The 25,496-nt window shown below is 38.9% G+C and overlaps 1 protein-coding gene across 1 annotated transcript in view; it reads left to right on the forward strand.

The window, feature by feature from the left end:
* The window catches only part of LOC145772224 (1-acyl-sn-glycerol-3-phosphate acyltransferase epsilon-like), a 61,931-nt gene that overhangs the window by 32,505 nt on the left and 3,930 nt on the right, over positions 1-25,496 (forward strand). Inside the window, exon 4 of the mRNA XM_082584076.1 lies at positions 9,235-9,396. Coding sequence (XP_082440202.1) covers positions 9,235-9,396 — 162 coding nt within the window. The remainder of the gene's footprint in view (positions 1-9,234; positions 9,397-25,496) is intronic.

The raw sequence follows: 25,496 nt of genomic DNA on the forward strand, positions 1-25,496 counted from the left end.
TTTTTCGCCAAGTTTAATTTTGCAAGTAAAATATGGCTATTGGCAAAAGATCGTGCTTTACAAAAAAACCTAACGACTGTATGATGAGACTATCTCCAGGATGCAGTTGGAAAGTCTTACATATTTTACATTATTGTTGCATAAATTGTGCTTAAAATACATATATCCAATCTCTGGCAAAACAAACTAAAAATATGTCTAGATGCAAATATTGCTCATTTTACATACTTCTGTACGTGGGAAAATGACAGTTTTGTCATGGCTATGATTGTAACAAGTAAGACTCTTAGAAATTTTTCAAAATAGCTACATATTTGGTCGTGTTCTAGTAGGCCGTGTTTGGAAGTTTATTGCTACCACTTGCTGGGCATGCGACCACATTTCTGACTTACAAAACTTTGTCAAAACTGCAGCAAAATCACAAGTTATTCAGCAGCTATGATTCTCTACTCTGATTGATTGAATTTTTATCCTTGGACTGGGAAAGCTTCGTGCAGAGCGTAGTCCTGGCAGTTTCGCATCTGTATTTGTAGAGGCTTTGAATCACTGACGCAGGTCCAGTCACCGAGATTGACAGAGTGAAGTTTCCGATTGTGGAAGTATTGTTGCCAGGGAATTATTCCATCCATCAGATGCCGCTGAATGGAGAGCAGTCCTTAACGTTTCATTGCTCAAGTGCACATCTCGAGAGTCGAACCAGCGCCGCTTGATCTTGAAGCTTCTTCGTTCACGAAGTCATGTGCTAACCAACTGAGCTATCGGGGCAGACCTTTATTTTGCAGTGCTTTGTTATGATAAATGAAGACAGTTGTTGCTTGAAAAAATGTGTGAAATCTTAAACAAAAACAATTGTCCTATCCTGATTTCTATCCTATCCTAAACCAGAGGTGACGAACCTGTGGCCCGCGGGCCACATGCAACCCGCAAAAGAATTTGACAATCGCTCATGCATTAAAGACAAAAGACATCTCAAAGCTGTTTTATGCCTTCTCTGGTAAACCTTTCCTTTCCAAGTTGATTTGTTTTTATTTTTACTGTTGTATGTTTCGATTTTGCGTAAGATAATTTCAACTGTGTGGGTTTTATTACTTTCATCTGGCGTTTGTTACTTTTCGTGAATAATATCTTGAGTCGCTTCTAAAAGATTTCATAGTAGGTTATAATTATAAAGTTGTGTTGTCCGATAACTCATGTGTAATTGACAAAGTGGCCGTGACCGCAAAAAGGTTCGTCACCCCTGTCCTAAACAAATACAAAATTCAACAAAATAACCAAAAGTTTTTAATTTTGTAAAGTTTTATTAAAATTTTACTGAAGACATTCAAGATAATGTTCCTCGCACATAGCTTAGTTTCATTGTTGGTTTCCTCGGCTTGCTAAAAGGCTAAAGCACGCAAATACATCATCATCACAATTCATTAACTTGACTAGAAAAGATGCTTTAAAACGCTTTTACTTGTTCTACACACCATTAGCTTAACACTACAATTACCAGGATTTTTTACACCCTAGAATTACCATGGTGTCCCATTGGACACCTTCAGTAATGCAGTGTTTTTCTGTCTAGCTGCTAGTGTTTTAACTATTATTATGCATTCTAAATGAAAGCAGTTTTCCAAGAAAGACATTTGCATGCAACTTGTATTGTTGAAAACCTATTTCGACCAAAAAAGCAGAAGAAATAAGCACTTTATGGGGCACGGTTTAGCAATCTTAGACCAGCCTATAGATGTAAAAGAATATATTATATAGATGAGTACACTTATGACCAGCCATATATATAATGCATCACAGTATCGTTTGCAACACCCGCTGAATTTCACAAGAATAACTTTTGAATCATTTTGTGAACACTTTCCACAGGTAGGATTCTGACACTTGGAACACGTAAATGTCGGTGCATTGTTAGGGGTCTGCTACTATTCGGTGAGTTCCTAATCTCTAACCCCTAACCCTGAAACGGCAATGATAATTAGGCTACAGTACCCAATAATTTTAAAAAAATTGAAACAATTCCCCGCTAAGGGATCGGACTCACCGAAACGGGCCATTCCGATTGTTAGAGCCTCTTCTCATAGCATTTTCTGCGTTTTTTTAACCCAGGTGTCATGACAATAGTTGTGTTTTTTTGTAGTTGGTGGCACAAACATTCAATGAGTTTGAGCATAAAGTCTCTTCGTGATATATGGTTATCAGTCGACTTTATAAAAAGAGCACATGCGTTGATTGCGGTTATATCGAGGATGTTACCCCATGCAGCTAATGGCCACCTCCTGGAAGCTGATCGCGTAACTGTACAAACGAGCCATTTGATCAAAAACGTCGACGCCAACTTTGTTCTCATTGTAGAAACCGATCACACTTGGCTTTTTGGCAGCTGTGGTTGCACAAAATCACACTACAGTATTGTGTAGTCGTGTTTGTAGAAGAAGATTTTCTACAGCAGACAAATGTGTTTAACACCCTCCCTTCTGTGCAGAAATTATATTTCTATCACTAACAGCGTGAATAAGGTCGCCACATTCGCCTTAGCACGTGCGGAACCCAGCTGAGACTTGCTTCTCTGTGACGTTTCTTTTTAACAAACGATCAATGTAACGCAATAATCCTCATTGTTAAAATTAGAATACATATCCTGCTGAAAAGTTCAGACAACTTTATTTCAAGGCAACATTGCAAGGCGTTGAAATGATGTAAAAATGGCTACTTTTGCCATCAGCTCGTTAACCACGCTACTCTAATGTGATCTTTAAAGCAATTGCCTTTAGCTTACTATTATTGTTTCAGCTCCATATTTGTTCGGGTTAAACAAACAATTGTAACAATTCAAATTTAAAATATATTTTTGCTGCATTAGCTCTATTTTTGTCAAGAATTTTGCGGCGGTCATTTATGACCGACCAATGAGTTGGCTTTGGCAGACATTCGAAGTCATTTCGGAGGTCATGTCCGCCATGACTGCCGGATATTTCGAGGCCTGCAAGACGTTGGGAAAATTACTTCTGTAACCTACAAAACAACCAGTCGGTTACACGAAAAATAACGAAACACATTAATTAATTTGACAACAAAATCAAAATTACAACACTAAAACAACTGTTTTTGTAAATCAAAGAAACCGCAAGCAAGTTTTGCCCATGCGAAATTATTACAAATACATTACCAGGACATAAAAAATGGTGACGATTTCTTGTTGTTTGGTTTATCTACCACAGCAGACACTTTGTACATTTTCGAGCGAATGTCATCAGTAGGCCTACTAAAATGCCATAGTTTTCCTTTGAAATGTAGGTTAAGAGCTTGTTTCACGATGCCATTACACTTGCTTATGTGAGGCCCATTCCAGTGAATGAGCAGCTCATTGCTAATGTCTTTATTTTTTATTTGTGGATGTTTTTGTACCTCCGCAAACATTTCGAATTTTTTCAATTACACTTCCCGTGCTTTTTTACGACGCTTTAGGGCGGACTACTGCAATATATTTGCGCAATTTTGCTAAGAACTTGTTCAGCTCTGAGGTACAAGTTGGAAATCGTAAATACGCACTACGCAGTGATACGAATCAGTGTCGGAACTGCAATGTGTCAGCAAATTACGATGACGGTGAATGAAAGACGTTATAGTAATGTGATTCTTACAGTCAAAATTTTCCGCGAACCGACAAATTTCCCGGGAATGTCATTCCCGGATTCCCCATTTTTTCCAGGCCTGCATCTCAACAAAATACAATGGTTAAAAGTTAAATTAATCAACAAGAAAAAACCAAAAACTGCACAGTGCTTCTGGACTAGCTCAACACTCAACAACAAACACGAGAATCTCAAATGTCACTGCATTGAATGGCGTTAAACAGATCACATGATGTGGTATATGTACGCTACATATAGGCATTAGTCAAGGTGCGAAAAAAACTAATTTTGAAATGCACAGAGCAAAAAAGAGCGAGTCTCAACCATACGGTTGTCTGTTTAAAGATGGATTATTGCATTTTGTGTGCAGGGTGCTTTTAAGATCTTGGTTCATGATACTCAAACCATCCCCTGGACATGATCTCAAATTGCTGAATATAGAAACGTTGTTTTGACATGTTGCACATGACAAAATATGATCTTTATCTGCACTTTTTTGTATATATACACTGCACTTATTTTAATAAAATTAGCTAGATTTTTTGAAAGTCTTACTTTTTCTTTTCCCAAAAATTGTACCGCATATATTACTTATAGGTCAACAGCAAACTACTTCATTTCTACTCAAATATCCCACTTCATATTTGGAAGCTAGAAGGCCAAGAAAATTACCTTTCATTTAAGCCAAGTTGCAGAAAAATCGAAGTAGAGTGTTTTTTGCTATAAACGATCAAAGTTTCGTCATGCATGACTGATCACAAATAGTCATGTGTGAAACTAGCTACTTGGTGGCCTGTAGTGATATAAAACAAACAAACAATATATCTTTTCAGAATCTCCTTACTTTGGATAACTCATATGCATTGGAATTTTCAAGTTACCATTTGAAACACCTTCATAATAGGTCAATCAAAATTTGCAGTTAATTTTTACGCATGAGCGATCACGAAAATGCCTGAAAAGGGCCAATTTTCAATCGCCGATATCTCAAAAAGTACTGGGCCGATTTCGGTAAAATTGGTATCACTCTTCTTAAAATTGCACGGAGATTGTACATATGAAATTTCATAAAAATCTATGACATATGGTTTCACGACTGTATCAGTAGCCATGGAATGACCCATTGTAAATCAACGTAACTGGGATTAGTTGCTCTGGATTCTATGGTAAAACGACGTAACTGGCAGTTACGTCGTTTGGCTTTGCATATAATTATGATCTTTATATGCAGTTACGTCGTTTTGACCAACAAATATCTTGCAAACTACTGCAGTTACGCTGTTGAGTCTTTGCTGGAAGAAAAGTATAGTCTTTGCAAAGCGTTTAACAATAAAAAGTAGGGAAATCAAAAATCTGTAGTTACGTCGCTTTACTTTGGGACGGCAGTATTGTGAAGTCTTGGACAACAATTATGACTTCAGAGCCATTATGACTTCACAAAGACATAAAAATGATGTGGTTAACCTCAATTTAAAATAAACAATATAAAATTTAAAATAAACCAAATCAGAAAAATCAATTTATTAAAATATAGACCTTTCACCACACAAGTGTGGCTTCTTCAGTATAATCTCATTCAAATAGAATTATATTTGAATATTTTCAATTGTTTCAATCTTATTCAAATAGAATTATATTCAATTATTTTCAATAGTTTCTATTTGAATATTTGGATTGATTGTTATGAAAAATTGCAAAAATATCGTACATACATATATAACAATGTAATCCAGAAATTGATTGCAGCAGTTGCAAATAAAAGTGCTCAATGTTGAAAAGACAGAGCTAATGTAAATCATTATTTGTTCAACTACAAAAAGTTTGCGCTACCATTGGTTTCATCAGGCGCATACTGAAAAAAAACACATAAGCAGAAAATTAAAAGCTATAGCCTACGTGAAAGGCAATTTTTTTATCAAGCAAAATTTAGAAATGTTTTAAAGATGTTACTAAGGAAAAGCGGACAATCATTCATTGTGACGCCTGAATAACAAATTAAATATAATTTTTTGAAAAAGGAAAGGGAGTAAAAAAAGAAAACTAAAGGCAATGACTTCATTGTTGATTTTTGATTTTTTAATTAATTTTTTGATTAATTGTTGATTTTTATCCTTCAATTACTCCTGCCTTATTGAAAAATTCCATCGAGTTTGCTAAACTTCACACAAAAATTACCCCTCACCAAGAGGACACGATCTGGAAAGCAAGGAATTCTCTCTTGTTTGATTCTAATGGTCCTTGGGTTAAATCTAAAAATAAAGGCACATTTGACGTAACTATGGGAAGCTATGATGGTGCTGAAATTTGTGAATTAGTGGGGAGTTACTTGCTGAGCAAGCTTACCAGTATTTTTGGCAGCACGAACGTTGGACTATACCGAGATGATGGTCTTGCAATAGTGCACAACTCTAACGGCAGACATTTGGATATGTTAAGAAAACATCTCATTAAAGTCTTCAAAATGAATGGTCTCAGCATCACAGTTGATACCAATCTTTCTTGCACAGATTTTCTGGACGTAACGTTTGATCTAAATCTCAACAAATATTGGCCATACAGGAAAGAAAACAACAATCCTCTGTACATTAATGTCAAATCTAACCATCCTCCTTCAATCACATAACAACTTCCACAGATGATTAACAAGCGGATAAGCAGTCTGTCTTCTGATAAAAAAGAGTTTGACAAGTGTAAGACCATTTACAACAATGCCTTGAAGAAAAGTGGATATGACTTCTCATTGAAGTACGAAGCTATTTCTCCGGAGAAAAAACAAAGAAAAAGAAACGTCATCTGGTTTAATCCCCCCTTTAGTACCAATGTAAAAACCAATTGTGAAGAAAGGGGCGTTCTTCCCGGCTATCAGCACAAGGCTGAGCACTCACTAGTACAGCGAGCAGCTGCGATTCGCCAACCATAGTGTTGTGGACCATAGTGATTCTGCGAACCATAGTTAGTGGTGCGATACTGACGAGCCCAGCCTCATGGGCGAAACACGGTGTCTATCGCTGTCAATTCTTGCTACAAATCGGCTGCTGAGAAACGTAAAAACCAATGTTGGAAAACAATTTCTATCTCTTGTTAATAAACACTTCACATCTCATCACAAATATTTCAAACTTTTTAACCAGAATACCATTAAACTCAGTTATTCTTGCATTCGAAAAGAACATATCAGACCTGATTCAAAGCCACAACTGCAAAATTCTAAACAACCCGGATACACCAGCAGCAAAAACAGCAAAAACATGCAATTGCCGAAAAAAAGACGATTGCCCATTGAATGGTAATTGTCTTGCAGAATGCATAGTCTACGAAGCTACAGTTCTCCATCAACCTGACGTTCAAAAGAAATACTACGGATTAACAGAGGGACAGTTTAAAACTAGATTCCGTAACCACACAAAGTCTTTCAATAATATAAAATACAAAAATGAAACTGAACTTTCTAAATTAATTTGGTCATTGAAATGTAATAATCAAGAGTATAGAATCAACTGGAAAATTATTGCCCATTCGAAACCATACCGCTGCGGATCGAGAAGATGTGATTTGTGCCTTACTGAAAAAGTTTTATTTGCAACTGCTGATCAATCAATTTGTATCAACAAGAGAGATAAAATCATATCAAAATGTAGACATCGCAACAAATTTAAATTAAAAAATTATCGTTAGTATTGCTTGTGACGCACTTTTCATGTTTATTGCATTTTTTCCATCTTCACAATTAGCCTACGCTCAATTGCTGCTTCCTATCGAACAGGCCTATTGCTTTTTGCATTCGCTTTAATTTATTTACCATATCGCATATTTTTTTTAACCATTGCTTTTAGTTTTCTTTTTTTACTCCCTTTCCTTTTTCAAAAAATTATATTTAATTTGTTATTCAGACGTCACAATGAATGATTGTCCGCTTTTCCTTAGTAACATCTTCAAAACATTTCTAAATTTTGCTTGATAAAAAAATTGCCTTTGACGTATAGCTTTTAATTTTCTGCTTATGTGTTTTTCAGTATGCGCCTGATGATTGTACCTCGCAGTACATGAAACCAATGGTAGCGCAAACTTTTGTAGTTGAACAAATAATGATTTATATAACAATGTACATACATTTTTGAATAAAAATCATGAAACATGTCAAATATTTTTGTTTCTATGTGTGCTAAAAAGAAGTTGGATCAAGTGGAGAACTGACGTCGCCAGTCTGTTTAAACAAGATTACTTTTTTATCTTCTATCTCGTGCCCGTTTGATCGACAGACTTGCTTTTCCAGAATGAATCTGACAAGTTGAAAAGTATGCTACATATGGATACCCTTCATATTTTTTCGATAAAATGTTGAAAGCTTTTTTGGAAACTAAACCACAAGGATATCTAAAGAAGGGGGTACGGAAGCTTTAATTACGTCTGACAATAGAAGGGCTTCTGTTTATCGTAAAATGACAATTGGCACCGATAGTAGTTTATTAAATCTTATGATAACCTACATTGCGCTATTAGCATCAAGCCTGCTTATTCGCTACATGCTCATAGTTACTTGTGAATACAACTGCCTATATACTTGCTTTACACCTGGCCTGTTGCAAAGGTTTTGTTGAGAACAACATGTCAACTGGTAAGCTTTTTCAACTGTCTTTCCAAACAAGTATATATTCTTTAAATGTGCTCTACATAAGATTTACTAACTGTCTTCTGTAGCTGACTATCAGCTGCACTACAAAACTTATTGCAATATTAAAAAGAACTGAACACAGTACCAACTATCGCCCTAATAGTTTCGCAGAATAAGGCAATGGCTGTGAACCTTTGTATCCCCTTCTTTAGATATCCCTGACTAAACCCCCAAAAAATACTCAAAAAAGACGATTTTAGCAGCTTTTTTGATGTACCATTTTTGGGAAAAGATTTAGTAAGATACGTATTCAAAAAATCTAGCTAAAATTGTTAAAAAGAAATTCGATAGTAATATATATCCTGTATATAAAACGTTCCAAGTAGGCAGATATTTCCAGCTGAAGTCGCCTACTTCCTTTGCTGTATGTTCTAATGTTATGTATAAATTCAATTGTTTGTGTGATGCAAACCTGACATACACTGGTATGTCAACAAGAAGTTTATCGACTAGAACCGGGCAACACCTGAATTTGAATTGTCCACAAAAAAGTGCAGTTACATAAAGATTGCATTTTCTCATGAGCAACATGTCAAAACAACATTTGTATTCAACAATTTGAGATTACGTCCAGAGGAAGGTTTAAGCATCAAACCAAGATCTTGAAAGCCCTGCACATACAACGCAATAATCCACCTTTAGCAGACAATTGTATACTTGCGGCTCGTTTTTTTTGCTGTGTATTTTAACATTAGTTTTTCGCACCTTGCCTATTATTATTATTATGTGATCTGTTCAACGCTGTTCAATGTAGTGACCTTTGACTAAAAAATAAAGAAAAAAAAATGGTAGAGTTAACACTGTACAGTACACGTTTCATAAAATGTCGTTTGTTCAACCTATTGACTATTTACTGATATCACTACTACTGATACATTGGTACACTTCTATTAAATAATGCTTTGTGAAGTCATAATTATCCTTATGTTGCAGGAAGAACATGCTTGGGAACCTGCGATACGTATTTAAGGATTCAATTAAATACTTGCCTTTGTATGGTTATATTTTTGGAGTTCATGGTGGTGTTTTTGTTAAGAGGAACGGTTCATTCAATGAAATAAATATGAAGAAAGTATTGAAGAAGTACAAGGATAAGTATGTGCTTTCACAGTCCTATATATTAATACAATAAAGAAAGGAAGTGTCAAACTAATCTTCAAAAATTTTTTTTATTTGAGTGATAGGGAATTTAATGAAGATTTTGTATGTGTAAATATTTCATGGAATTTCAAACGCATTTATGCAATAAAACTAGTTTTTGTTGCCCTCAGTACCGATTGCAAAACTATCAAAAAAATCATTTGGAATTTTTGAACTGATTATTGACTTGTGATCTAAGCAAGTCCAGGCTTCTCACATTTAATTTTTAAAATAACATTTGAATTAGAAATTTGTATGTAAATTGTACGGTGCTATAATAGTATGAGTACAGTCTGTATGGATGTCTGGATGTCTCTTCAACTTGTTCTTCTTTAAAGATTCGTTTGACAACATTGTACAACACAGCCTACATAGTATATATTCTTTGCCTACGTAGTATATATTCTACATAGTAACACAGCCTACATAGTATATATTCTCTGCCCCTTGCCAGCACCAGGGTCGCAGATAAAAATGAACTTCAAATTAAAAAGAATATTTTAGAAATCTTGAATTGTCAACTTAGAGAATAATTTGCGTTTACCGTGATTTATTGAAGGAAGTGAATTAAATGCCAGTAAAACTGCTTGCCATAATTGATTTTGATAAGAGAAGCCAAATAAAAACGTACGATGCAATAATTGTCGATGTTGGGAATAAATCTATTTAGATGGATAGAATCTCTTTCTATTTGAATAAGGACCTTCTGATGATCCCCTTTTTAGGGTGAAGCAGGCTGTAGAGGTTTTTAGTGAATAGTAACTATTTTTGATGTACAATTGTACTTACATACTATACAGTAAAAACAATGAAAACTATTAATACTACAAAAAGTGCTTAATGCTAAGCAAGAAAGCAAAGCAGACCGAATTACAATTACATCAAATATAGTTATTAATCTCTAAAACCTCTACAGCCTGTTTCACTCTTTTAATGTTTACGAATTTTTAAAAATACACGTGATACGAACAACTTACAAGCATAGGCTTGTGCAAACCTAAAATTGGTACCATAGTAGAAGATATATTAAAAGTCTTGACATTACATGGAATGTAAATTCATGTCTCCAGTAGCAATGAAAGATAAATAAATAGGGGAATTAGGCAAAACAGTATGCAAAATAAAGTGCACAACGAACAAATAAAAAGTAACCTAAAAGCACAAAAAGTGACTTTTGGTAACTTTATACCGGTAGTTAACTTCTTAAATATTGACCCCACAGCCATGAAATTTTGGTTCTACATTTCTTTTGTTAATTGGTACAACTAAAAAGAGTAACTTTAGTGACAAAAAATCGCCCTAATTATAACCTTAATTTAATCTGCAAAAAACATCAGAATTACAAAGGGCTTTGTATTTTCTTCTAAAATTTTCTTCAAATGTTCAGGAATTGTTCATAGCAATATGGGCATTCAAATAATGGAACAGTTTTTTGAAAGTGAATGTACTACCTCTTTAATGAAAAAAATGCCAATAAAAAAACCTTGTTTTGAAGTTTTATATTTTATATCGCAGTATTTCTGGTATAATAATTGGTCTGTTAGAAAAAAATCTTCACGTTATTTTTTGTGTCGTAGGGCAGTATAAGCTGTAAAAAAAACTTTCAACTTGATAAGGTAGCCTATGTAGGCTTTTTTATGCTTGAGCTGTCGTTTGGTGTATGCTTTTGCTTATTGAGAGACTCTGAGTGTCTAGCTACAAGTGGATCATTTAGGTTTTCTGTCTATTTGTTGTTAATCAAAGTTACTTGCTCTTTTTCAGGAAATTGAGAAATACTTCTCCTGTCTAACTCTAACCAATTTAGTTTCTTGCGACCGGTGTCAGAAAAACGACATTCTCCCATCGTGAATTTTACCTTCTTGATCTAGAGTCGCTCGGTCTGTTCTCTTTTTGAAAATCTCTTTTTAAATGGAAATTCTTTTGGTTTATATATGTTTCGAGTATTTTTCAGTTTCCCGCTTATTTCCTAATGTTGTGCCTTTTTATCAGTAATATGGTGGGAGTTATGAAAGCGGAACGGTTACACAGTTATGTCGCTTTAGAAATACGGATGTGGTGAGCTGAATTCCACGAGAGTGGCATTTGTTAACAGGAAGCGTGACCTAAATTCCGCGAGAGCAGAATTTAGGTTTTGAATTTTCACAGTTGAAGTGCATTTGCAAATTGCAATTCTCATAGATTTCGATCAAATGTTCTCGTAATTTAAATTTATTATTTAGAAACATGGTACATGTTACACACTTCCCTTCTTACGGCAAAATAACAGATAATTCATATCACAATAAGACGGTTATACAGACAGGGTGGTCATCAATAATTAACGTTACAACTTCAAACAACTGTATTCAACATCAATATTTAGCGTTACAACATTAATAAATTGAATATTTCTCGATTTTATATTTTCTAGGCCTAAGTTTGGAGGGTCTGCTACTATTCGGCGAGTCCGATTCGGCGAGTCCGATTCGGCGAGTCCGATTCGGCTAATCCGATTCGGCGAGTCCGATTCCGCTAATCCGATTCGGCGAGTTTTTGAAATTTTTGAAAGGGAATTATCGGGTACCGTAGCCTAATTATAATTGCCGTTTTTACATCGTTAAACGTTGAAATCGTGCAGAAAGGAATAAAAATAAAATGTTTGAACTATTGAATTAAAATTCGTCATGTCAGTTCAGTTGTTTTTATTTCTGACCATCATATCAAAAACAATACACGTCAACATAGCAAAGGTAGAAGCGACAAAACGCGAACGTTAAAACGTGCTTGAATTCGTCATGTCAGTTCAGTTGTTTTTATTTTTGATCATGATATCAAAAACAATTCACGTCAACATAGCAAAGGTGTAGAAAAAGGTAGAAGCGACAAAACGCGAACGTTAAAACGTGCTTGTGACCGAAGTAAGTTATTGAGTTGAAAGAAATTTGGCACGGTTGCAACACCTTCAGAAAAATTTAAGAAATGAAGGGAAAATAAAAAAAATTGTTACAAAAAAAAATCATGTTTAACGTCTATAAGTTAGTACTTTTAAATAGTTAAAATGATTAGTTTGGATCAACAAATGTGTGGCCTACAGCTTGGATTGAAAGGAGATTATCGGGTACCGTAGCCTAGTTATCCCGACCAGTAGAAATTGCCGTTTTTACATCGTTTTAACGTCGCTAAACGTTGAAATCGTGTAGAAAAGAGAACTTTGCTGACTAGGATACGTTGAAACTGGGAAACATTCACAGAAGCCCTTCGATTTGTTCCAAGAACCCATTTAGCCTAACAGTTCATTTGTACATTGATTCAACGTCTGAATACATTATGTTAAAAATGCATAATCTTAAAAATGCAACGTATCGAAGGGCTTTGTGAATCTCAGTTTCAACGCAGGCTAGGGTGGCCAAAAAAAATGGAATTTTTTTATTTTTGTTTGCACACCCTCTCATTTGAGGAGGATTCATGAAAAAATGACACTGTGAAAATTTGAAGTGAATCCGACAAGAGGAAGTGCTCTCCCACCGACCTCTAAATTTGCTTTCTTTGGCATAATTCATCAAAATTCCTTGAATATGTGACGTAATTCTTTTTTGACTTATCTACATTGCAGTTGCAGCATTTTTGTGTTAACCATTGTTTTACTCTGAATTTATGATATAATAAGTGTTTCCACATGCAGAAAAACATAAATAATGCACAAAATAGATCACATTAACAAGCGTTTGGTATGAAATTAAACGCACTGAACTTTAGCGAAAACCGTATAAAAGTACGTTCACCAGTCACAATCGCAACGCTTCAGGTGACAACACATTGCCCAGAAAAAGCAAAAGAAATGTTTGTAAAGAGTCAAGCCATTGATTTTATTTAATGGAGCTGTTGGCAAGTTGGCTTTTACTTGCACTTGTTGGAAGCAGCTTTCTGTGGTGCTCGATCACCTGATAGAGAAGCTGGCGCTGTTGTTCATTTTCCGCAAGGACTTCATTGAAGTCAGTAGCTAATTTGACTGCCCAGTGCCCGCTCTGCACAATCATTGACGACTTTGAGATCATGGCATGCAAAAAATAGCAGCCTTCGATTAAATGCCTGCTGCATGACAGTGATAGCTCCAGTGTGGATTCCCGTATTGCTTGATGTCGTGTCAAAACAAAGTGCAGCTAAGTGCTCTGCTACAACTCGTGTATGAATTCCACTACTTTTTGGCCCATTAGTGATCCCGTTCCAACAGGCAGCTTTGGAATGCCAAGCAGTATCTCAACATGCATACCAGAAACTACAATGGCCAAAGATTCGCACTTTGTGCCATTGGCATTAGTCAAATGTTTACCATGAAAATGAACAACAAGTGGAACTGTAACTGTTGGTTTAAATTTTTGCAGCACTGCAGCTGCCAGGCTTTCACGTGAGGTGTTTCGAGCATTCATGACAGAGGAATGTGACATTGTCAATTCATTTATATCAATTCCAGCTGCAGCAAGAGCAGGAGTGACGATCATCATTGCTTGACGACTTGATGTTATAGTTCTGTTCAGTGCTGCATTAAACAGTGGATTATCGATAATGCAGCGTTTTGGTAATGGCTGCTCCTACTGGGTTTTCTTTTGTTTTGGTGTTATTTGGATTTACGGTGCAAACAGTGGGTCACTGGAAGAATCTTCATCATCTGCTAATCATTTTCAGATGAGAAAGCAGCAGCACTTGATGGTACTGGATCAATGCGATTTCTGTTGCGTCTCTGTTCATCATCTTTGCACTTTCTATTATATACTTTGCAGCAGCTTGCCGGTGCATTGGGTCCTCTGTTGTCATCAGTATCTGTCATGCACCACCTTGATCTATCAAAAACTGGCAGTCTTCTGGTATTGTTATGCGGCATTCCCAGTTAGCATGTGCAATATCAAATAATGCACTTAAGCTCTGGGTGAAGTCAGCTTCTGAGGTCAGCTGGGAAGCTGAATTTCGCCTCCCTTTGTGCTTTGATTCTCCTATATGCTCTTGATGGATGCGTTTTAGTTTGGTAACAACGTGAGTCTTTGCAGTGGTAGCGATATTACCGTTCACTCACAAGAACTGTAGGCTACTGCAAGCAAGTGGCAGTGTAACCTTATTGATCTTCATCTCGTAGAACCACACCCCATACAGACAGCTGACATAGCCCCTCAAGGGAGTCAACACTATAGAGTGGGTGTCCATTTGTAGACTCTCTTGAGGGCCATGTCAGCTGCCTGTATGGGGTGTGGTTCTTCGCCGTCTACTACGAGATGAAGGTCAATAAGATTACACTGCCACTTGCATGCAGTACAGTTGCAGATGAAGTAATATTAACTACTACCATCTATGCCACTTTTTGGTTTGCAGCACCTTCATCAATATCTGCCCCTACAAATGACCTAGCAATGTCACAGCTCACAGAGGATTATAAAGAGGTTGACAATGCAATTTCTCAAGTGGCAGAAAAAAGTTGAGGTTGCGCTTGTGGTACATGAGTGAGGATCTTGCTGCACTGCCTTTATTCAGTGATAATAACACAGATGAAAAGAAGGCAATCGTTAATGCTCTTAAGAAAGACCCATTTCCCGAAGATGTTCGTCGTGTTGCCCCAAACAAAATTGTCAAGTTTTAACGTCTCTCTTTGGCACAGTTTGTAACACAGCATTCACTTAACCTTTTCGAGTCACTGCTTCTGTTGACACATGGCGTGATCGTGATGATTATAAAGAAGCATGCAAAGTTTGGCGTCATCTCAAAGCCGTCAATGATTGTGCAGAGCGGGCAGTCAAATTAGCTACTGACTTCAATGAAGTCCATACAAAAAATGAACAACAGCGCCAGCTCCTCTATCAAGTGGTCAAGCACCACAGAAAGCTGCTTCCAACAAGTGCAATAAAGTCAACCAATGGCTTGACTCTTTACAAACATTTCTTTTGCAATTTCTGGGCAATGTGTTGTCACCTGAAGCGTTGCGATCGTGACTGGTGAACTTACTTTTATGCGGTTTTAGCTAAAGTTTAGTGCATTTTGTTTCATACCAAACACTTGTTAATGTGGTCTATTTTGTGCATTATTTATGTTTTTCTGCATGTGGAAACACTTATTGTATCATAAATTCAGAGTAAAACAATGGTTTACACAAAAATGCTGCAACTGCAATGTAGATAAGTCAAAAAAGAATTACGTCACATATTCAAGGAATTTTGACGAATTATGCCAAAGAAAGCAAACTTTGAGGTCGGTGGGAGAGCACTTCCTCTTGTCGGATTCACTTCAAATTTTCACAGTGTCATTTTTTCATGAATCCTCCTCAAATGAGAGGGTGTGCAAACAAAAATAAAAAATTTCCATTTTTTTTGGCCACCCTAACGCAGGCCTTAAAACTCGTGTTTTTTTCTGGCAGCCATCGTGGCCTACCGAGAGCTCCTTCTCGGCGGCCAAATCTGCGTGCTTGGAGGCCAAAATATAATAACGATAGCACAAGTAAATACTTAAATAGCATTAAACTTGCAACAATGTTAAAATGATCACTTAGCGTTGTTGAAGTCTGGGCGACGTCCTGCAATAGAATCGTTGTACCACGCATTAAATGCTTTATCGGGATTGTAATCCGGTATTGCGGGACCACCTAACCACCCTAAATTGTTTTAACTGCTCGCATTACCACGCATTAAATGCTTTATCGGGATTGTAATCCGGTATTGCGGGACCACCTAACCACCCTAAATTGTTTTAACTGCTCGTTGAAACAATTTACGCAGCTCAGTAAATTGTTTCAACTGCATACCGCCTTTCATAAAACCTGACCATTAATTGCACTAACTGCTCGTTGAAACAATTTACGCAGCTCAGTAAATTGTTTCAACTGCATACCGCCTTTCATAAAACCTGACCATTTATTCCGTTATGATGTCACCTTTGAGGGTGTGAAGTCACTAACCCACAGCGTTCTCAACTATGAAGACACGTGTTTTACCCACGGATGTCAACTAACCTAGTTCTCCTTTTTAACAACGATTCAATGTCCGACAACATTGAATCGATATAAAAACGACAATATTGCCAGCCGATGTAATTAGCACTTCGGATTAACACTTCGTTAAAATAAACATTTGGAATTGCAAACAAGACTTACAGCGCTGGTGATCGCAGCTGGATGTATTCAATACGTGGCCTACGAAAATAGATAGAATACAACACGATTCAATACACGAATACAATACACACGATTCACGATTCAATACAACAGTAGTGACTACGATGCGCTGACCTAATTCTGCGTCACTCTTTGATGCTACATATTTTCGACATTTAATCCACGATCATTCTATTACGAAATTAAATAATTGGCTATAAGAAACCGGCGGCCAAACTTGGCCGACGGAAGAGGTAGCACAGGCGGTCATTCAAGCACTACTTAGCGGCCATGGCCGGCGGCTGCTTTAAGGCTTGCAATGTATCCTAGTCATCAATGTTCTACACGATTTCAACGTTTAGCGACGTTAAAACGATAGGCCACACATTTGGTTAGCCTTTTCATTCTGTTACTACAATGTAAAAATGAACTGTTAGGCTAACTGGGTTCTTGGAACAAATTTTTGCTGATAGGGATAACTAGGCTACGGTACCCGATAATTTCCTTTCAATCCAAGCTGTAGGCCACACATTTGTTGATCCAAACTAATCATTTTAACTATTCAAAAGTACTAACTTATAGATATAAACATGATTTTTTTTTGTAACATTTTTTTTATTTTCCCTTCACATCTTGAATTTTTCTGAAGGTGTTGCGACCGTGCCAAATTTCTTTCAACTCAATAACTTACTTCGGTCACAAGCACGTTTCAACGTGCGCGTTTTGTCGCTTCTACCTTAAAAGCAACTGAACGGACATGACGAATTCAAGCACGTTTTAGCGTTCGCGTTTTGTCGCTTCTACCTTTGCTATGTTGACGTGTATAGTTTTTGATATGATGGTCAGAAATAAAAACAACTGAACTGACATGACGAATTTTAATTTAATAGTTCAACCATTTTATTTTTATTATTTTCTGCACGTTCAGCGACGTTAAAACGATGTGAAAACAGTTAGGCTACGGTACCCGATAATTCCCTTTCAAAAATAAAATATCAAAAACTCGCCGAATAGGGCACTCGCCGAAAAAGGCTCTCGCCGAATATGGAACTCGCCGAATCGGACTAGCCGAAACGGATTAGCCGATCGGACTCGCCGAAACGGGCCATTCCGAAGTTTGGAAGCGCTGAAGGCTAATCTGAAAAAAGAATGAGCCAAAATACCTCAAAGAGTTATTCATGACTCTTGCAGGTTCTTTGTGAAGTGTCTCCGACTTGTTATCGATGCAAATGGAGGACACATTGAGTAAAACTTGTTTTTCCTAAATATTTATAAATTTGACAATAATATTATATGTTTATTACTCAAAAATTGTCTACCATTTGTTAAATACAGTTGTTTGAAGCTGTAACGTTAATTATTATTGATAACCCTAGTGTAGTAGGCTATTGTCGCCTCAAGGTGTGTCTGTTTCAGCTTATTTTTTAGTTTTCCTACTTGCATTCGTTTCTGATCTTTTCCTTTTTCACTCGGTCCTGCTTTGTCAACCTCTGAGACCATCGCAGCATTTTCACCTCTGCCACTTGCATTTTCCCTTCCTATATCTTTGTCAGGGCTACTGCCTGATGCCATACTGTAGCAACATTGCTGGTCTTACCATCGTTTCATATAGTTTCCCTTCAGCTTTTCTGAGCAATAAAAAAAAGCTTGTGAAGAAAGGGGCGTTCTTCCCGGCTATCAGCACAAGGCTGAACACTCACTAGTACAGCGAGCAGTTGCGATTCGCTAACCATAACGGTGTAGCTTCCACGCTAGCCATTCAGACCATCCAATTAACAATATGTTTCTCAGCAGCCGATTTGTAGCAAGAATTGACAGCGACAGACACGTGTTTCGCCCATGAGGCTGGGCTTTTTTTTTTTTTTTTTTTTACATCTTTCAGGTTTACAATTTTCCATATGAAATGGTTTTGTTTCCTGTCTCATCATTAGTGCCTCCGCTCCGGGAGCCGTCCACACACCCAAACACTCAGCAGGCACACCATACTTACATGGAAGATACCTACCAGGGAGGCAAGGGACTCACAACGACCGAAGGGACCCACCGCGGTAGATGGTAATTTGTGGATGTAAATGTTTGGTTAGTGGCTGCCTCAAGCTGATCTGCCTGTCTCGACTTTCCTCTTGCTGATCTTGGAGCAGACTAGGAAATGGCGGGTCAAGCATGAGAACTAGCGCGTTTTGGTAGATAATTCATTTTTTAATTTTATTTGAGTTTGTTTGTGTGTGTGTATCTTCTTGTTGCCCGCTTGAAGAAGGGCACCTGTTTGGAGAAAACGGGCCACTGCAGTCTGACATCTCATTTGGCGGAGATGCCAGAGAGGAGCGGCCAGAGGGAGGGTAGCTTTCGCTGACCCCAGAGTCATCTTGGAATGGGCCGCTGCAATCTTGTCATCCCAGGGCGAGTGATACGATGGAGAGGGACGGTTGAAGATACCCCGCTGCAATCACTCTTCCGGCATCAGGCCGTTGCAGATGAGTGAGAGGGACGGGTTAAAGGTGGGTTGTTACGCCCTTGGCTGTCTAAACTTCTTCAAAGATGATCTACGACCGTACTGTGCTAGTGAGACCCACCGCTGCAATCAGTCATCCCTACCACCGAGGACGACTGAGAGGGCGGTTGAAGAGAGGGTCTCGAATGGTTCTTCTTTCTTCTGACCGTAGGAGGAGGTTTAGAAGGAGTAGAAATGTCAGATGACAAAGGAATGTTATGCTTTTGTGTTGTGTCTTTTGTTTTTGTCATGATCACCCACAGGGCTTGAATGGTGGACCGTTTTGTGTCCTGTATATATGTGTCGCCTATGTCCAGAGATATCTTCTTTTGGATGATGGTGTGCTTGGCGATATTCATCATGGTCAGAAGGATCAGGTTGTTCTTTTGTCCTCCAGGGAGTTGGTTGTAGAGGATCATGTCCTTTGTTATTTCCGTGTCTTCGTTGGTTAGGTCAAGATATTGTTGTTTCAGGCGCTCCCATATTCCTATTGCAAAGGAGCACTTGGTGAGGACGTGGGCCACATTGTCTTCTGGTTTTCTGCAGAATTTGCAATTTGTTGTTCTGTCGAAGTGTATTGATCTATTAAAATCTCCCCATTTGTATCCTCCATGTGCAATCCGAAAGGACATGGAGGATAGGTGAGGTGGAAGGAGGAATTTGATTTCTTTATTTCTTAGTAGAATTTCGTTCCAAGGAATCTTCTTTCCGTTTTGATCAATCTTGTTAAGTCTTCTTTTCATTTTGCGTTTTCAGATTGAGGTAGATGTTTTTATAGGAAGTATTTTCCCAGTCGTGTTTCAAGCCTTTGAGTTTGCAAAAGGACTTGAAGATGTCCGCATACATTTCGTTTGGAATTGGGGCAAGCGGAATGCTGTTGGAGAACAGATGAGGATTAATGTGGTCATTCTGTAGCTCAAATTGAACATGATCCATTCATGCCAGATTTCGGTGGCGTCTTCTAGTGGGAAGAGGTGCCGAATTCTGTCTATGCGACTAGTTTGGAACTTTGATTGGATGTCCACCATGTTGATGCCTCCATCTTTGACAGGAGGAAATGTCTTGCTTCTCTGGAGCTGTTCAAATGGCGAAGGATGCCAGAGGAAGCCGAATAGGATTTTGTTTAGTTCTTTGATGTGTTGTTTTGTTGGCATCAGCACTCTACTGAGATGCAAGCTGACGGGTACCAAGAGAGTGTTGATGATCGAGATCTTTCCATAGAGGGAGAGTCTTCGTGGTTTGTTGATGTTGGCAATCGTTTGAGTTTTCCTGATGGCGGTCTGCCAGTTCATCTTGTCGAGTTCTGTTTTGTTTGTTCCTAGCCAGATGCCCAGGATCTTGACGTTGTTCAAGATCGCAGCTTCTGGAAAGAGCTGCTGAGCTCTTTGGGCTAGGTCCGGTTTGGACGCCAGGATCTGGGTCTTTTCCTGGTTCACTTTCTGGCCGTACATCGTCTGGTAGATGGCTAGTTCTTTGTTGATTTCCTTGAGAGATGGAATGTCTCTTGTGATGAATGTGGTGTCGTCCGCATATTGCTGGATTTTGATTGTCAGCTTGGAAAAGCGAAAACCCTTGATCAGATGGTTTTTCTCTATGCGGCGGGTCAACACGTCGGCACAGATTATGAAATAGAGCATGCTGAGGGGACAACCCTGTTGAATGCCCCTTTTGACGTTGATTCGTTTTGTTAAAGCTCCATTGATTTCTATTTTGCTTTTTGTTTTGTTGTAAACCAAAGACAGGTAATTCATCATTATTGGTTTTACTCCGAGTTTCTTTAGGATTCCATAGAGGAAGGAGTGACTAACTCTATCAAAAGCTTTTTCAAAGTCTGTTATCATGATGTACAGGTCCCTGTGTTGTGTTTGAGAAGCTTCTAGGGCAGCTTGTATGTTCATAGTGACATGCTCTATTCTGCGGTTTGGCAGTCCACATTTCTGATTCGGACAAATCAGGTTTGTGATCATGGGTGTGAGTCTGTTGGAGAGGATTTTGCTCAAGATCTTGTAGTCTGTGTTGAGCAGAAAGATCGGTCTCCAGTTTTTGAGCTTTTCTTTTTCACCTTTTTTAAAGATTAACTTCACTTTTGCTTCTCTCATTGAGGGAGTCATTGTTTTTCTCAAGTAGCAATTTGTAAGCATCTCTAGAATGTCGTGTTTCAGAAAATGCCAGCATTTTTGGTAGAATAATGAGCCGAGACCATCTGATCCAGGTGCAGACTCCTTGTTAAGAGATTCGATTGCGGTTTTAACTTCTTTTAGAGTTATGAGCTCTTCTGCTTGTTCAGCTGCGTCTTCTTCAATTTTGGCCTCTCCCAGAATGTTTAGGTAGCTGTTCTGTTCCTGAGGGTTGATGTGGTCTTCTATACCCCATAGGGAGTGGTAGAAGCTGTGTACTTCTTTGAGAATATCTTCTTTCTTGGTGAGAGTTGTGTTGTTTGTGTCGTGTATCTCAGTGATAGAGCTGCTTTTACAATTTTTTTCTTCTGATTTGAAAAAGCTTTTGGAGGGCTCTTCATCGCTTGTTGGAGTTGTTCTGGATCTGATTTGAGAACCGATTGCTTTATAATCGTAGAAATTTTGGATTTTCTCCAAGAATTCCGGTCGACGTTCTTCCAAGACGTGGTTTGGATGAGCGTCCAGAGTGAGGAGCATATTTTTAGCCTGATTGTAATCTTCTCTATGCTTGAGTGCGACATCTTGCGAGAATTCGATCAGTCGATTTTTCAACATTTCTTTGCCTTGATCCCACCATATTAGCATGTCTGGTGGTTCCATTTGTGGTACGCTAAAAGTCCAATTTTCCCAAGCCGTTTCGAGCTCTGTTATGACGTGTGCATATTGCAATGTGCAATTATTGATTTTGTATGAATATTCACCCCATTTGATGTGTTGTTGATATTTGAGATGAATTATCGGTAATGTGCAGTGGTCTGATGATGTGAAGTATTCATGTTTGATGTTATGATAATTTTCAAGTGCATGTTGACTTATGTATATTCTATCTATCCTGGTCCCTCTGTTGCGGTTTTTGTATGTGAACAGTCTTTTGTATGGATGTTCTTGTCTGAATATATCTGTCAATTGGTTATGACGTATGAGTGTTTTAAGTGATGTTTTATCCTGTGTAGTTTTGAAGTTTTGCGGCTTAGCAGTGTCTAACGGATCAAGGATCACGTTAAAATCACCAAGTAAGACCACATGTTCATGTTCACATTCCAGCATAGCCTCGGAGAGTAGCTCAAAAGAAAACTTTCTCTCTCTGATGCTCTGCGGAAGGTATGCGTTGAATATATTTATGTTACTTTTACCACATTTGATGTTGAGAAGATGTATTCGATTTTGTAGTATGGTGTGGTGTGTGATTTCGGACTTGTCGTGTATGTCTTTCTTCATGATGAACATTGTCCCTGCATAGAAGGGGGTTCTGTCAGGTTCTATGTTGGTGTATGTTATGTAATTGTTATGTTGAGCCCACGTCTCGAATTGATCGGTGGGGATTCTGTGTGTTTCCTGAATTGCCAGTACAGAGAGTCTGTGAGATGTAAAGAACTGTTTGACATCGCGCAATTTTTTGGATATTCCGTTGATGTTCATTGAGCCAACCTTGAGGTTGCCCAGTCCGGCGTCCGAATCGTCACTTTTCGTATCTGCGAACATGATTATAGATAGAGAAAGAGCAGGTTAAAGTTTAAGAGGTTGGACTAGATCGTGTAGTTGGCTGGGACGCCATCTGAGTCCGTGAGCTCACCCACCGAACTGAAGACATTTCAATAGGGAGGAGAGGTCCCGGTCAGTTCAGCCCGCATAGACTCTCTCGAAGAAACGGACTCCGAGTCAGTTGACGAGTTGTCTTTGTCAAGTGAGACCGGCGCATCCTTGGAGCTGGCGTGGGATGCGTCGTGGTCTGTAGGATTCGTCGTCCTGGGAGATGCTGGTTGGGAAACTGATCTCCGCTTTAGCAAGGGTTCGTTTGGAGTCGATGTCTTGGACTCTATGTTGGACATGGGCTTATCCCTTATCTCAGCATCTGATGAGAAGATGCTGCGCACGGGGGTTTTGGGGTTGTGTTCCCCTCCTTTGCCCACGGTGGTAAAGCCATCGTCGCTCGTGGGGGGGTTCTTTCGCTTCCTACTGTTTTCCCGGAACTTTTCTCTTGCATTGCAGCCAGGTTTGTGGTGCCAGCCTGTTGATCGGCATACAGAACAGGCGATCTGCCTGGTCGGCGACGAATCTGACACATACGTTTTGCTTGATGTGTTCTTCACTCGTTTTACAAGGAAACCGGTTTCCTTACATAAGACTTTTTCGCTCCTGTCCCGAGAGCGTTTTGATCTTCTTTTAGGCGTCCGATTTCTGGTCGGCTTGGACGCTCGATCTTGAGGTGGATCGGCCTTGGGCGCCGGGTCTCGAGGTGGATTTGCCTGGGTCTTCTTCGGTTTCGTGTGGCACTTTGAAGTTAAGTGGCCCCGGACTTTGCAGATCTGGCAGAGAGGCAAATGTCCCTGCCCAGGCTTGGTGATGGAAATCCATTCACCGAACAGAACATCTGCACCTTTTCTGGGATGTTATCCAGTTGAGTGTTCTGCAGGTAGACATGCAGAAACTCGTTGCAGATGGTGGGGTGCTACTTATGTCTACCTTTGGTCATCTGGTAGACTTTACCCCAGTTTGCTTGGCAAGCAAACTCATTGCTTAAATCCAGATGCCACTCGCCTGGCACTGGATATAATGTGATCACGTCGCAAGGTGGCATCGGTCGCCATACTTTGATCACGTAATCTATTTCTTTGTGATTGTATGTCACGGGTGACTGATGTTCTAGCGCTAGCTGTTCCATCAGCAAAGACTTTGTTTCGTTCTCAGAATCTGAGAACGTGACGTTAAAGACGTGCTGCCGCAGGCTCTTGGCACGCACTGCTTTTAGCTCCTGGCCGTATTTGGAAAGGAAGCCATCTTTCATAAAGAAACCAATGAAAGTGCTTACATCAAGCCAGGTCTGGCTGGATGCTTGCACAACCAAGGTTCTTTCATACTTAAACTCATTGGCCTTAGAATCGCCCATCATGAAGTAAGTATAGTGTAGAGATGTTTGTTTAGGTAAGTAAGAAATAAATTTCAAAAGGACTTACCGTAATTCAAGCTTTAAAAGTTTCAAATTTTCCTTCTGAAGGAAAATTTAGCTAATTCTGACTTGACCACACCCTAAAAGCTGGTCACGTACTGTCTAGACTCGCTGTAGCTAACTAACTATTCTCACCTGACCTTTCTACGTGGCAAACAGCTGATCCCTTAAGGGGAAAAGGCTGCTTCCAAAAAAAAATCTAGGGAGGAAAAAAAGCTAACTACTCGCCTAGATCAGTGGTTCCCAGCAGGGGGCCACTGATCTAGCTGACTTAGGCTATTTTTTAAACTTTCTAGTTATTTTATTTATCTAGCTGACTTTTAAAAAAAATCTAAAAAGACTGGTAAAAGTTAGGCCGGTGTCGCTTTCACTCGCTCGCTCTAGCGAGGAAAGCAAGACTTGCTGTTAATTGCTTTTGGCAGCACTGTCTCCAATGCCACCAGGTCGCAAATAATTGTTCGCACTTTGAATCGGGGTACACCAGAGGGCGACTTACCTTTCAAAGAATAGAATTACAGTTAAGCTACACCGTAACAGTTAAGCTACACCATTACAGTTAAGCTACACCGTTATGGTTAGCGAATCGCAACTGCTCGCTGTACTAGTGAGTGCTCAGCCTTGTGCTGATAGCCGGGAAGAACGCCCCTTCACAATGTCCTCGCCCTGGCGCCTGCTGGTTTTGTTGGCTCTTTTCTTTCCACAAAGATAAGAGTTAAACTGACTGGTAAAGCGGTGGTCGAATAAATTTGTGGCTAGAATACGGTGCGATACTGATGAGCCCAGCCTCATGGGCGAAACACGTGTCTGTCGCTGTCAATTCTTGCTACAAATCGGCTGCCGAGAAACATATTGTTGATTGGATGGTCTGAATGGCTAGCGTGGAAGCTACACCGTTATGGTTAGCGCATCGCAACTGCTCGCTGTACTAGTGAGTGCTCAGCCTTGTGCTGATAGCCGGGAAGAACGCCTCCTTTCTTCACAATGTCCTCTGCCCTGGCGCCTGCTGGTTTTGTTGGCTCTTTTCTTTCCACAAAAATAAGAGTTAAACTGACTGGTAAAGCGGTGGTCGAATAAATTTGTGGCTAGAATACGGTGCGATACTGATGAGCCCAGTCTCATGGGCGAAACACGTGTCTGTCGCTGTCAATTCTTGCTACAAATCGGCTGCCGAAAAACATATTGTTGATTGGATGGTCTGAATGGCTAGCGTGGAAGCTACACCGTTATGGTTAGCGAATCGCAACTGCTCGCTGTACTAGTGAGTGCTCAGCCTTGTGCTGATAGCCGGAAGAACGCCCCTTCACAATGTCGTTTAACAGCAATTAAGTAACT

Source organism: Aplidium turbinatum, chromosome 6 (genome assembly GCF_918807975.1).
Source record: "Aplidium turbinatum chromosome 6, kaAplTurb1.1, whole genome shotgun sequence".
NCBI lineage: Eukaryota > Metazoa > Chordata > Ascidiacea > Aplousobranchia > Polyclinidae > Aplidium > Aplidium turbinatum.